At 32.2% G+C, this 14654-nt stretch overlaps 3 protein-coding genes across 3 annotated transcripts; 2 read left to right on the top strand and 1 right to left on the bottom strand.

The window, feature by feature from the left end:
- The first annotated feature begins 898 nt into the window (after positions 1 to 898).
- Positions 899 to 5517, top strand: LOC113517866 (pre-mRNA-splicing factor 18). The gene is made up of 7 exons (XM_052894017.1): positions 899 to 1228; positions 1384 to 1519; positions 2500 to 2675; positions 3500 to 3580; positions 4376 to 4510; positions 4826 to 5038; positions 5260 to 5517. The coding sequence occupies exons 1-7, from the start codon at positions 1166 to 1168 to the stop codon at positions 5497 to 5499; spliced, it is 1044 nt and encodes a 347-aa protein (XP_052749977.1). The 5' UTR covers positions 899 to 1165; the 3' UTR covers positions 5500 to 5517.
- A 5495-nt stretch (positions 5518 to 11012) lies between these two features.
- Positions 11013 to 12493, bottom strand: LOC128200476 (transcription elongation factor B polypeptide 3-like). Its single transcript, XM_052894015.1, has 2 exons — positions 12297 to 12493; positions 11013 to 11991 (listed from the first exon to the last, which is right to left on the bottom strand). Exons 1-2 carry the CDS (start codon positions 12326 to 12328, stop codon positions 11661 to 11663), a joined length of 363 nt encoding a protein of 120 aa, XP_052749975.1. The 5' UTR covers positions 12329 to 12493; the 3' UTR covers positions 11013 to 11660.
- A 106-nt stretch (positions 12494 to 12599) lies between these two features.
- Positions 12600 to 14654, top strand: LOC128200477 (transcription elongation factor B polypeptide 3-like). Its single transcript, XM_052894016.1, has 5 exons — positions 12600 to 12844; positions 12920 to 13199; positions 13740 to 13828; positions 14088 to 14287; positions 14598 to 14654. The coding sequence occupies exons 2-5, from the start codon at positions 12946 to 12948 to the stop codon at positions 14646 to 14648; spliced, it is 594 nt and encodes a 197-aa protein (XP_052749976.1). The 5' UTR covers positions 12600 to 12844; positions 12920 to 12945; the 3' UTR covers positions 14649 to 14654.

The following is a 14654-nucleotide window of genomic DNA, read 5'->3' as shown; positions in this document are numbered from 1 at the left end:
TGCTCTTCACCTGCCTAACGACGCGCGCAGTCCACCTGGAGATCGCCGGCAGCCTCAGCACGGACTCCGCCATAATGGCCCTGCGGCGCTTCATAAGCCGCAGAGGGTGTCCCACGGAGTTATGGTCCGACCAAGGCACCAATCTCAAAGGTGCCGACGTCGAATTAAGGAAAGCAGCCGAAGAAGCCATCCAAGAAGAGTCATCAGTCAATTTCATCCGGTGGCGCTACATTCCCCCGAGCGCACCCTTCATGGGAGGTGCGTGGGAACGGTTGGTGCGTAGCGTGAAGACCGCACTAGCCGCTACGTTGAACGAGCGGGCCCCCAAGGAAGAGGTCCTCCACACTCTACTGGTCGAGGTCGAGCACACCCTCAACAGCAGACCGCTAACCCACGTGTCAACATCGGCAGACGACGACAGCGCCCTAACCCCCAATCACTTCATATTGGGCGGTCCATCGCGCGTCCCACTGCCAGGCAGCTTCACGGAGAGCGACGCGGCGGGACACAGGGAGTGGCGTGCCAGCCAGAGGCTAGCTGACTGCTTCTGGAACCGGTGGGTGAAGGAGTACCTACCCGAGTTACAACACCGGCGGGAGCCCCGAGCTACACACGGAGCCATCAAGATGGACGACTTGGTCCTAATAGCAGACGGGACCTTGCCTCGCAACACGTGGCCGCGAGGCGTGGTGGTGGCGACCTACCCTGACGGTGACTAACAGAAGGTGAAAAAGTTAGGTGTACAATAGAGTGCTGCTTTTTTGCACCGTTTGTATAGTAGTTTCAAGGTAAAACGTAGTAAAAACCAACACAAGTTTGAAATTGAACCAAATCGAATCAATTTGAAGAAATTTTTTGACATTTAAGTAAAAATAAAAAGATTTTCTGGCAACCCTGCGCACATCAGTCGCAGTCAGTCGTAGTAATACGAAGTTTATTTTTATGTTCTTGTATTTGTAGCATAATACGTATTAAATTAAATCAAATAATCAGTTTTCGTGAGTGTAAACATATAAATTGCGCTACTCGTTCAAAGTAATTAAAATTACAGATACATACAAAATTGTTATCTAAATTTCAATTAAACAATATTGTGCTTAAAGTGGTCGAGTTATATTTCTTATCATTCCGTAATAAGCATATTTATTATAATTTCCTAATTGCAATGGATATTTTAAAAGCTGAAATAGCTAAAAAGCGAAAATTACTAGAAGAAAAAAATATTCTTGTAAGTATACATAAAATAGTATAAATAAATCTGTAAATCCCTTTCAAATTATTTTATGGTGCTATATAATTTTTTTCATAATTTATCTAAATTTATCTAAAATAAATCTTAAAAATTACATAAATTGTTTTAAAGCAAATTTTATTTCTATCTAGGATCCAAACAAGAACAAAAAATATTTTAAAAGAGGTGATCTATTAGCTAAGGAACAAGAGGAATACTTTAAAAAGTATGGACCATGTAAAACTGAGGATGTGGATAGCAATAATAAGGTGGAGCAATCTGAAAGAGGTAAATACCCAATAATTAATGTTAATATGTTGTGAAATCATATTTTTATATTAATCTAAGACAAATAGTTTGCATTAATTATATATATGATTTGTCAGAATTATTAATACGAGTTAGAATAGCATGTCCCACACTCGCTTTAAGATATTTTCAAAGATCCATGGTCCTTTTTTGCTCTTTATAATTATATCATTTTAACAATTCAGGATATCTAAATTAAAAAAAATTGTTAATATGTGGTAGACATGAAATGTATGGGCAGGTTTCTCTTTGCGATAAACAGAAGAAAAAAAAAGGGTTAGTTGGTTAGTTACTCACTGGGGTTGATTGTAAGGAACTATGGTGCCATTTCTCTAAATCTATCTTTAAAATTAAAATTTCAGTGCATTTTTTATTCTAGAAACCAATTTGAAATAAATGTTTAACAGATTTAAATCAACCATAAAATAAATTTATTTTATGTTGGCCCATAAAACAGTAACTTTCTGAAATTATCAATTTTTTTTATATGTTATGGAATGGTAGCCTCACCTGCACTATCAGTATATACTGGTAGGATAACAGGGAAGATTAAAGCAGGTCATCATGACAAATTCCAAATTTAATGACTATGGTTTCTAGGAAACCACATGGAGGTCAATCTAATCTATTTTGTCTATGAACCCTATTGCTAGCAATATACCCTATATTGCTAGTAATAGACTTGATAGACAAAATATGAGATAAGAGAAATGACACCAGAGAATGGGCCTCATGTTGTGTGAATTCATATCAATGTAGCTTTTTTGAGCCATCACTGTCTTGAAAATTTCCATTGGATATATATTGGTTAGTCTTCTCAATCACTTTGTGATTCATATAAGAAGTATTGACTAAATCAGTCTTTTTTAATTTTTTTTTTATGTGTCTGTCTAAATACTCAATGTCCTTCCAAGGGAGAATAGTTAAGATAATCAATAACCATTATAATTAAATTATAGCTACTAAACAAGAGAAATCAGAAGTAGAACAAACAGAAGTTGTATCATTACCAAGATCTGAAGTAATCAAAAGATTGAGAGAACGAGGCCATCCCATTTTATTGTATGGAGAAAATGAAGTTCAATCATTTAGGAGATTAAGAAGGATAGAAATCCAGGAACCTGAGGCAAACAGAGTAAGTAGCCAATATGTTTTTAAATATTAGATTCTTGTTTTAATAAGTGTCAGTGATAACTCTATCTTTATTATAAAAACAGAGTTGTTACCGACATAACGGGTATTAAACACGTTAAAATAAGAAGTAAAATAAGATTGTGTTCCCCAAAAACAAAACTGACTTCAATTGTGGCAAAATTAGTTATTTTGATTCAAATATTACTGTATTCATTTTGATAGAATTTTTATATGACCAATGTATAAGTATATTCATTCAGATAAAAAAGAATTTTCCAAATCAATTTACAACTAATGAATTATGAGGTAATAAACATAAAAAAATATATAACCCAATTCAGACATCCTTCTTTTTGAAGATGACAAATTAAGATGCAATTGTATTTACATTTATATTGATTGATCTGAAATCATGTATAAAATGCACAGCTAAGTTTCCAATACAAATTGTCAATGTAAACACTAACACAGTCTGTTAAAATATCTACCTTAAACACTCTTAGAAAGCCCTTAGTGTAAGTTTAATACTCCTATTTGACTACCTGAGGACTAAGTAGGCTTTAAGCAGAAGTGGTAAAAAGTGTACCATAAGCTAGTACTTGTATCAACTGAATTTTCAAATGTTAGTCACTACCTTACCACTTCATTTCAGTTAGTAGTATCTGAGTCTGAGACTCAGATACTACCTGTTTTATTTTTAAACAGCATATTTAAAAAGAAATAACAAAATTATTTTTTAATAATACAGCCCAAGTTTTGTAGGCGTACTGTTTGCAATATTTGTATAATTATGTATTAAATTAACTTTGTTTTTATCATTTTCAGGGTTTTAGAAATGACTTCCAGGAAGCTATGGAAGAAGTAGATCAAGCTTATTTAAATGAAATATTAGCACTTGGAACACAGGTAATTTTATACTAAAATTTAATTTAGTGTAATAATATATATATATATATATATATATATATATATATATATATATATATATATATATATATATATATATATAAATAGAATTTTTGTTTTCCAATACTGACATGGCAACTCCAGCTGTGAAGTCAGTACGGGAGGTACAACTTATATTAATGGCTTTCATCAGCATGTAATAGTAAAATACAACAAAATGGATAACATAAATGCTTCATGAAAAAGAATGTAACAGTATAATGAACCAATTTTCATGATTACTGTACTGATCAAATAATATTGAAACCTATTTGCATCAAAAAGCAGTGGTGGCTATTATAATAATATTGAAGATACCTTTATGTATTTTTGGTCAATCCTCTAAACTTAAAAACTATTTTACACAATTCTTATGACAGTTTTCTATAAAAATTCTGTATCTTTAATGATTATCCTTCTATTTTTCCAATTATTTATTTAGGGTTGGTTTAATATATCTTCCTCTTTTATAATTTATGCACAGCCATTTCCGCCTTCACTCCTATTTTGGCTATATCATCTTTTACACAGTCTATTCATGTCTTTTTAAATCTTCCTCTAACCTTATAGAATCATACTTAATACCTTTATTTATTTTTACCTTTCTTATATTCTTCATGTCTACACAACACATGCCCATATATTTTTAAGTAAATTCACTTATTAGTTTTTTAAAACTTGCTCTTCCTTGTTATGCAATACATGTCTATGTATTCTTAATTAAATTACAATTTTTAATATTTATTTTATTTTTAGACTGACACTGAAAAGTCTTTGAAAGAAGATGCTTTAGATGACTCCATCACATATGAATTTATTCAAGAAATGGCCAAAACAATGGGTCAAGGTGACAGAAATCATGATATGAATGTAATTATGACTCTTTTACAGGTATTTATTATGTTATTTCTAATATCATTTCTAAATACAAATAGAAAAATAGATTTTTTTTATTTTTTATACAACTTAGAATGGCAAAAAAACTGAAAAGTGGTAACCGTCACCTATAGACATGAGCAGTACCATGGGCATATCAGGGTATACTGTTTCGCCCATGATACCCCCCATGCAGTTCAGTAAGTTAATAAATAAAAACACAACACATATTACCACATTAAGTTTTTATATAAAATTATAATAATACAAAATCTACCACACATAAACATTACATTTCCTATAAGTGAGGCAATCTACCTTTATTTACAGTTCCTCCTTAAACTATGGGGTCAACAACTAAATTCTGCAACTGCAGCTGAAAAAACGGCAATAAAACATAAAATGACAAGAGCAACATTCACGCAAACACAAGTTTATCTTAAACCTCTAATGAGGAAATTGAAGAAGAAAAATTTGCCAGAGGATATTTGTGATAGTCTTATGGAAATTACAAAACATTTATTAGAAAGAAATTATATTATGGTAAGTTTAAAAATTTGTTCAATATTTAGTTAAGAACAGATGTTTGATATTGAGTTTATTCATCTCATGTTATTTAAAAGAAAGTGATGATCGAAAATTGTATTAAACTAACACACTAATTAGATTATTGACTCAAAAATGTTTTTATTTCTTATTTTTTTTTATGTTATATATACAAGCATTGGTTTGGTTTAAATATAATTTTTTTTTTATCTTTCTAGGCTAGCGATGCATATCTACAGATGGCAATAGGCAATGCCCCATGGCCCATTGGTGTAACTATGGTGGGTATTCATGCTCGTACTGGACGTGAAAAGATTTTTTCCAAAAATGTAGCTCATGTAATGAATGACGAAACTCAAAGAAAATACATTCAAGCTCTAAAAAGATTGATGACAAAATGTCAAGAATACTTCCCAACAGATCCATCTAGATGTGTGGAATATAGTACAACAGGATAATATAATATATACATTCAATTTGATTTTTATTTCTTCCTTCTAGCTGACCACAATTTATTTGCTCACATTAGCACCTTAAATGAATATATTCCTTTATTTTCTAGTAAAATAAAAACTAACTAAACTTAGATTATATAATGTTATACTACGTCTGTATCTAAATTTGTTTAACTGCACTATCTTATGCGTTATAGCTAAAAAACTATAATTTATGGCTAAAGAACAATCATGTGGAACTATGTATATTTTTAAAGTAAACATTTTGTGAGAACGAAGATTAAAAATAATAATATAAACGAAATAAAATTATCCTAATCTACTTTTGGCGTACAAAGTATACAGATTGGCAATAGCGATGGGCGAATCGAATCGAACAAATTCTAGTTAATCTAGCTGCATTGCCGCCGGCTCAATTCGAACTGGCTTTTCTATCAATTTGAATCAACTTGTATAAAGCCAATACGGTGCTAACTACGTCACAGCCGTGATATGAATGCGATCCTCGCTCGGATCACTGTCGCACGCAACTCGGCCGACTGTTCGTCATAACGTCAACTACATTCGATTGCTGTGAATGCTGTGTGGCTGTTGCGTGCGACACAACAGAAACATCATACAACAAGCAAGACTCGTGTGAAGAAAAGGCGATTGGCTGACGAGCTCTTTTTTTAGAAATGTTACTGTTCCGTTTTTAATACTTAGCTAATTAATTAATTAATGTTAAAATTAATAGTAAAAATATAAGTATTAAACTTTTATGTATTTTCTTAGGTGATTACATAACTATTTAAAATTTTTATAAAATGAAATGAAATTTATTTGAATTGGATTAAATTTGCATTTTGTTATTTTTTACTTTTTGTATCTTTTAACGTTTTGTGGTTTTTGAAGTCGGTTTATTTTATTTAAAGTTTATATATTTATAAATATATTTTTATATTTACACTAAAAATTTTCCTCGATTTTCATGGGATCCAGATTCTGAATTGGTGCCAAAAAAAGAATTTTCATAATCGGTCCACAATTGATGTAGTATACATACGGTGAATGTACATAAAAAATATACAGTCAAACATAGAAAATCCTCTTTTTTTGAAGTCGGTTATGAAATCAAGACACATCTTGCACATCCACATCTATCCAAGAAGTGCTAAGTAGCTTCTGTCGACATATTGCAGTATTATTTCCTAACTCCTGAGAGTTAAGGAATGCTATTTTATTGGCAGCTCATGTGACTTGAAAGAATACAACTAACGGTGTAAACGTGCCTATGATATTTAAAGAATTATCCCTTAACTCCTAACCGTTAAGGAGTTGTACTCCATCGTCAGCTCATCTGAATATTACTTGAATTAATACTACTAACGGTCTAAACGTGCCTAATATTTCAGGAATTATCTCTTAACTCCTAACCGTTAAGGAGTTGTACCTCTCATCATCAGTTAAGCAACATGAGATGATGACTACCAGACGCAAATATCTGAATAGCTTTAGAAAGTACATGAAATATATTGTAAGTGCCTGTAAAGTATAGAGAGTTGCCCTCGATTTCCCTGGGATCCCATCATCAGATCCTGACATGGTGACAATGGGACCATCTCAAGACAATACCCCTTTCGACAAAAAAAGAATTTTCAAAATTGATCTACAATTGACGGAGTAATCCCGTAACAAATACATAAAAAAACATACAATATTACAGTCGAATTAAGGAACTCCTCCTTTTTTGGAAGTTATATTTTAAATATTAGTGTTTTGTATTTTTCTTTCAAATTAATAGCTCGAAAGAAAAGAACAAAACTGTTCTATAGCTAAAATAGGTTGATTATACGTTTAGTTTTTTTTTTTATGAATAAGGAGATTTTTATTTCATCCGCCTTTAAAAATAATTAAACAGTTCAATCGATAGTGAACACAGGTTTTCAACAGTTTTCGTAATCTGGTCATTTTTAAGAGTCATTACTTCGAATTAGAGTCAATATTAATTATATATAGTCGTAATTCCCACATCAAAATAAAAAGAACTGTTCCACAAAAAATTTAAATGGCATTCATTTGCATTACATTTGACAGTATTTTTGTTAAGTTGGCGCTATTGTGATTTCGTTATTTAAATGAACATTGGTATGATATTTTCTGACCAAATCCATACATTTAAAGCTAGTAGGGAAATTATATAAGTCTGACACATGTAAACAAAAAGAGCATGTCACAGATTATAAAAAAGTAAATAAAGTACAAGAGATAATCAATCACTTAAACTACTACTTTATTTAATAGTCATTATTCAATGTCATTATACAACTAAACAGGGAAATTAATTTATACAACCACTTAGAATCAATCAATTAAAATTAAATTGGTATTATTACTACTTTTACTTATAAATACGAAGGTTTATAAAAATGTTTGTTACTCAATCAATGCTTACTTGACTGAACAAATAACAATGAAATTTAGTGCACGGATAGCAACTTAACGTATAAAATACTTTGTATATTAGGTCTTTACATATGAAATTACTGTTTTATCGTACTGACCACTTTAATCTGAAATATCTTTTCTTTGATTAAGAATTCCAAATTCAAATTTATGAATTCATTTAGCTAGTACATTTGAGTTTTGAAAATAGTCATTTTATTGTTTTTTCCTCATTATCTTTTCCCTTTGCGTCGCTTATTACCGCCCAATGGAAAACATGAAATATCGGTATATTTACGAGTACGAGTTCTACCGTGAGACCAGTGCTGCAGAAACAGCTCGAAAGATTAATGATGTGTACAGCACTTGTGTCGCAAAAGAAAGCACAGTACGTTTTTGGATTCAACGTTTTCGTTCTGGAAATTACGACCTTCAGACGGCCGGAGACCAAAGTAGAAAATGAAGAATTAGAGGCTATTGTAGAAGCAGATCCATCACAAAGTACTTCAGAGATAGCTGCAGGCTTCGGAGTAAGTGATAAAACTGTATTAATCCACTTGAAGCAAATAGGGAAAGTAAAAAAACTTGAACCAAATATACATCGAATGTTTACAGTTTTCTCATCATCCTTTTATACCAAAATTAAATAGATTATCAAATTTAGTAAAATCAGTTCCTCATTGGAAACATAAGAAACCACCTACGAGGTCTGTCCGGAAAGTTCGTATAAAAGTGTTCTGGAATGCGAGAAAGAGGAGTGGGGAGGCCAGGTAAGCGCAGGACCCCTTCCTTATGTCCCTAACAATGCTTCAGTTCTGGTCTGACCGCCGTGCGGTGCGAACTGGCTTGTCACGCCATCTGTGAAGTTACCTCTTAACGAAACCCCGTCGGCATGGAGCCCGCTTCCGTTGAAGAGCAGCGCATTGCAGCAATTTGATGTCGAATTAAAATCCCAAAGCAAAGAGTGGAAGACATCCGGGGAACCACGAACAAAAAAATCAAGAAAATCCCGCTCAAATGTCAAGACAATGTTGATTGTTTTTTTCGATGTTCGGGGGATTGTCCATCAAGAATTCGTCCCTCCAGGCCAGACAGTTGATGGAAAATTCTACGTCGATGTGCTCAGACGCCTCAAAGCTCGTGTGGCACGAGTTCGTCCAGAATTGGCGCGAGAGGGGCGTTGGATTCTTCACCACGACAATGCCCCTGCCCACACCTCTCTTGTTGTCCGTGAGTTTTTGAGTAAAAATTCCATTACGGTGACCGAACACCCCCCCTATTCGCCGGATTTGGCCCCGTGTGACTTCTTCTTGTTCCCAAAAACCAAATTGGTACTTCGGGGGCGGCATTTGGGGGACATAAATGAGATAAAAAAAAGCTACGACGGGGCAGCTGAGAAACCTACAACCAGAGGACTTTCAAGGAGCCTTCTCACAGTGGAAACGGCGTTGGCACAAGTGCATTATGTCACAGGGGGAGTACTTTGAAGGGGATAAAATTGATTTACCTGAATAATTGTAAAATAAAATTTTTAAAAACTTTTATACGTACTTTCCGGACAAACCTCGTATATTAGTAAACAGTTATGACACATATACCGCTCTATCTGCTCCTACACATAATAGTTTAAAACTACCTATTTATTCTATACACTTCAATTCAGTGCATTGCTTACAATACCCAATATTATTTTTAATATAGGTATTGAAAAGGGAAAACCTAATGCCAATAATATTTTCAAACGCTACAGTTGATAAGAATTGAGAAAATTATCATCATATTTATATAGATGCTTCTAAACAATCCTCTGATGCCATCGGAGGAGTTGGTGTATATTATAAAAAATTTAACATAGTCCAGAAAATTAAACTCCCTCAAGACCATCTGTATTTACTGGTGAATGTTTAGGTTTATATAAAGCAGTTGAATATGTTCATCTGATGAAGTTAAAACGGACGTTAATTATTTTTTTTTAATACAACTTTGAATGGCATACAAGCCACCTGATGGAAAGTGGTAACCGTTGTCTATAGACATGAGCAGTACCATGGACATAACAGAGTATACTGTTTCGCCCATGATTCCCCCCATACGTTGCCATTCCTGAGGACTCAGGTGTTATTCCTCTGTACCCAGTAAATTCACGCCATATCCCACCCTTCAAACCGAAACACAGCCATGCAAACACAACTGCTTCACGGTTGAAAAAAATTCCAGCATATATTATGTGAATATTTAAGTAAACTATTTTTAATGTACAACAGTGTAATAATAGTAATTAATGTAAATTACAAATTTCACAGTAAGTAATTTTTTGTATGTTCACTGTATTTTAAGTAAGTGTAGTTACTGTTGTAGTCAAAATTAAAATTAATCATTTATGTTTTAAGAAGATAATAATACTTTAAATAATTAAGACTGTTCCATAAAAAAAAAACAGTTATTTTGAATAACAATCTAAATTACTGTACCAATTTTGTTAAAACTTCTATGGGGCCAATTTGTAAATATATCTTTATTAAATAAAAAAAAAAGAATTTTCTAAATTGGATTACAACTGACGGAGTCATGAGACAACAAACACAAAAAATATACAACCAAATACTGAAAGTGAACAAATGTGTTACATACACTACATAAACATTGTACTTTTTTTCAGCACATGCATAAAATGGGAATTAATTTAAATTTGTAATGTAAATAAGTATTTCATGTGTTTATATTATAGCTTTTAATTATAATACCCAAAAAGAAAACTGTCAAATAAAAGTTCTATTGAGTAGAAAATAAATAGAGATTATATGTTAGAATGTGTGTATTTTATAAAACTAATATAGTGTTAGAATATATGTACATATATATAATACATAAATAAAATAAAACACTCATTAAAATCCACAATTTACATGACATGAATCTTCTACATGACTGTTTTATTATGAATTATAACAACTGTATTGTACTGTAATTATAACAATTATACTGATATATTTATAACTGTAATTTTGATATGAATTGCATCTTATGGGTGTAAAATTTTGGGTTTAAATAAAAACAGATTAAAATGATGATCAATTTATGTGTATTATTTTATTAATCAAAAGATCTATACTCTATTTCATTTAACACAGCAGAAGTAAATGCTCTAATACTAAAAGTAAAAATATTCAGGTCAAATCAATAGGGATCCTATTAATTTGATCTGAAATAGATGGGATGTGTAATGAACATGAAAACGATTTATATTGATAGTATTAACTATGAAAAGCATATACATTATGTAATTATACTTCTAACAAAGCAATGTATAAAAATATATTGTACAGAACACAATATATATCTACATCACAAAATATTTATGTTTCGAACATATCACAGCAACCCGCACGTTTGGTTCATTACAACATTCCAATAAATCTAATGAAATGACTAACTATAGGAAAAGGATTACAGACTACAAGATCTACAATTATAAACTAATAATTATATTACAATTTATTTACAAAGAAGCAACAATGTAGTTCGTAATGCCGAATTACACTACTTACATATCTAAAACTTAAGTTTAATAAATTTTGATACAATCAAATTTGTTCTATTTTACACATGTATATATTCACGTACACTGTCATATTTGGTTTACAAGGAACAAACATTCGACCAGTTAAATATAAAATTGACAGTGTGTATAAAACACAATATATCTACCATTGTTACACAACATAAGTAGTCAACGATGTCTATGATCGCTTGTGGCCTCGCATGAATTTCAGAACTTTTTGCATGAGAGGCGCTTTCTTGGGTTTGAACGAAGTGAGCGCAGGCACAGACGCAGGGGAAGGCGAGGGTGCGGGTCGGCCGCTTCCGGCGCGAATTGTGAGCGGTGTGGCCAGGGCTGCCACCCGTGCTGCTGGACTGGTAGCAGCCGCTCGTGCGATGTTCCGGGGTGGTTTCACAACAGTATCAAAGTAAACCATCTTTGTTTGTTTAACGGGCGCTTTCTTCGCTTCTTGCGCTTTTTTAATATTCACTGTCAAATTTTTTAATTTGTTCTTGTTCTTTTTGGCATCGCTGAAATAATAAAAAAAAAATATTTAATACACCTTGACAAAGTTACTTTAGTAAAAATAGAAGTTGGTAGAAATGGTGTACAAAATGTATTTGAAATCGACTGATTTGCTGTCATGAGCACTTAACATTAAGACTTGCATTTATTTTGTAAATATTTACATTTAAAAAATGAGTAAAGCCAACATAATAACAAATTGTTACGGCGCGATATGGTCAATGTTTCAATTAATCTATGATAACTATAGAAACTAAAGAAAAATAAAAAAAAAAAATCTTGTTTTGTAATAATAATAAAAATGTCTTACAATGTACATTTCCCTCCACGTTTCCATCTCATGCCGTTGTTGTTTCCTAAAGTGCTTCTCGCAGTATTTCTGCCATAACTGAGCAGTGTCTTCCATAAGATAGGGATTGAAATGTTCCAGTACAAAAAGTTGCTGAGGGGTTGCCTTGTCTACAACGGGCTTCAAGAGTTCATATGGCACGCCGCCCGTGTACTTGAGGGCTAGTGACAAATAATTATTTCTATTAGTCTTGTATTTTAATACATTACAAATAATTAATATATAATTTCTAAAGAAAAACATAGTTCCTCTAGTAAGAAAAGTTGAAAGATAGAAGCAGTTCCTCAAAAGAAAAATTAAATAGTAAGAGTGAAAAACCCTCGAATCAAAGTAGATCTAAATGCGGTGAAAATAAAAGTAAACATGAGAAACATAAGTCTAGCAGCTCCTCGTCCTCTCACAGGAGCAGCAAGTCAAGCAGTAGTAAATCAAAAGAAGATATATACCAAAGAAAAATAATCATGTAAATAATAGTGAGGATAATGAAGACGGCATCGATTGCGGCTCAGGTTAGTGAGTCATAAATATAAAAATTGTCAATTTTTTTAATACGTTTTATAATATTTGTTTCTCTTGGTTTCTAGGTGCTAGTTTTGCTGAAGCCCTAGGAATGTTATATCCAGCAAAACCTAAAAAGAAATCCACAACTGTTAAAGAAACTCAATCGCCCAATTCAATAACTAATGATGTAAGCCCGGCCGTCCTTCTGGCACCGAATGCCAAGCTAGCACCACTGTCTGCTTTCGAAATTTCGGCTTTGTCAAAAATATCATCGAACTATAAGCCAAACTCGCCGCCTAAACTACTGTCACATTTTACTGATGAAGAGGCCATGAGCACCATAATATCGTCTAAAAACCAAAGGTAAAAAGCATTTCTTATTGTTTTTATTGGATTTCATATATTTTTAATATGTATACGAAAGTATAACTAAGTATATCTGTGGTCATACATTTTTAAAAAAAAATAGGCAAAAAGGTACGATTTCTAAATCTGTCTTCTTTGGAATTTTGTATTCACGAATATGATTTTCATGTTTTAATAGTATTTGTAAAGAGTTTTAGCTATACAACCAAACTCACTTTCACATTTATAATATTTGTAAAGATAAGTTAGTTATACAACCAAACTAATTTTCTCATTTATAATATTTGTAAAGATAATTTTTTACTCCACCAAGTAGGGTCTTTGAGTTCATTTTATCTACTAAGTTTATTTACTTCATGTCTGATTTTTTAATTTGTTTTTATTTTAAAAATTCTCATACAAAAAAAAAAAAACTTTATTCAAACATGAATAGCATTATTATTATTTTTATTTAGTAGCTTGGACCTTTTCACCAAGACTCGAAATTATACTATGAAACCATTGAGTTATGTTTATTAACATACTTTAAAATTTCAGAACTAAAGTATATTCCGGTAATAAAGTAATGGGAAAAATTCCAACGCTGTACGTAATGTGTGTTCATCTTCTACAGGAACACATTGATGGTAATGTATTTTTTTATTCCCCTTACATAGTTATAAGTGCCACACAATCATACCAAATTCCTGGACATTAATTACAATGTGTTTTGAGAACGTAAGACAATTAACATCTAGGAGATTACCCAGATATTCAGAATTATTCTTATTTAAAAAACAGCTTCTAAATTGTCGACTAGCGATGCGCGAATTTACTTAAACGACTATCATTTATTTTGTAATGTATTAAAATACAAGACTAATAGAAATGATTATTTGTCACTAGCCCTCAAGTACACGGGCGGCGTGCCATATGAACTCTTGAAGCCCGTTGTAGACAAAGCAACCCCTCAGCAACTTTTTGTACTGGAACATTTCAATCCCTATCTTATGGAAGACACTGCCCAGTTATGGCAGAAATACTGCGAGAAGCACTTTAGGAAACAACAACGGCATGAGATGGAAACGTGGAGGGAAATGTACATTGTAAGACATTTTTATTATTATTACAAAACAAGATTTTTTTTTTATTTTTCTTTAGTTTCTATAGTTATCATAGATTAATTGAAACATTGACCATATCGCGCCGTAACAATTTGTTATTATGTTGGCTTTACTCATTTTTTAAATGTAAATATTTACAAAATAAATGCAAGTCTTAATGTTAAGTGCTCATGACAGCAAATCAGTCGATTTCAAATACATTTTGTACACCATTTCTACCAACTTCTATTTTTACTAAAGTAACTTTGTCAAGGTGTATTAAATATATATTTTTTTTTTTTTATTATTTCAGCGATGCCAAAAAGAACAAGAACAAATTAAAAAATTTGACAGTGAATATTAAAAAAGC

The sequence above is a fragment of the Galleria mellonella genome, unplaced genomic scaffold, assembly GCF_026898425.1.
Source record: "Galleria mellonella isolate WM207_F2 unplaced genomic scaffold, CSIRO_AGI_GalMel_v1 utg18805, whole genome shotgun sequence".
Classification (NCBI taxonomy): domain Eukaryota; kingdom Metazoa; phylum Arthropoda; class Insecta; order Lepidoptera; family Pyralidae; genus Galleria; species Galleria mellonella.
The sequence above is the reverse complement of the archived record's forward strand: the minus strand, read 5'-3'. Positions and strand labels throughout refer to the sequence as shown.

What these genes read in the sequence shown, in the direction of transcription:
- LOC113517866 (XM_052894017.1), top strand. Translation starts at nt 1,166, where the DNA reads ATGGATATTTTAAAAGCTGAAATAGCTAAAAAGCGAAAATTACTAGAA. An exon ending in AGGAACCTGAGGCAAACAGA is followed by an intron (nt 2,676 to 3,499) that starts GTAAGTAGCCAA and finishes TATCATTTTCAG; the next exon opens with GGTTTTAGAAATGACTTCCA. An exon ending in TAATTATGACTCTTTTACAG is followed by an intron (nt 4,511 to 4,825) that starts GTATTTATTATG and finishes CTTTATTTACAG; the next exon opens with TTCCTCCTTAAACTATGGGG.
- LOC128200476 (XM_052894015.1), bottom strand. Translation starts at nt 12,328, where the DNA reads ATGAGATGGAAACGTGGAGGGAAATGTACATT. An exon ending in CGTGGAGGGAAATGTACATT is followed by an intron (nt 11,992 to 12,296) that starts GTAAGACATTTT and finishes TTATTATTTCAG; the next exon opens with CGATGCCAAAAAGAACAAGA.
- LOC128200477 (XM_052894016.1), top strand. Translation starts at nt 12,946, where the DNA reads ATGTTATATCCAGCAAAACCTAAAAAGAAATCCACAACTGTTAAAGAA. An exon ending in TCTACAGGAACACATTGATG is followed by an intron (nt 13,829 to 14,087) that starts GTAATGTATTTT and finishes ATTTGTCACTAG; the next exon opens with CCCTCAAGTACACGGGCGGC. An exon ending in CGTGGAGGGAAATGTACATT is followed by an intron (nt 14,288 to 14,597) that starts GTAAGACATTTT and finishes TTATTATTTCAG; the next exon opens with CGATGCCAAAAAGAACAAGA.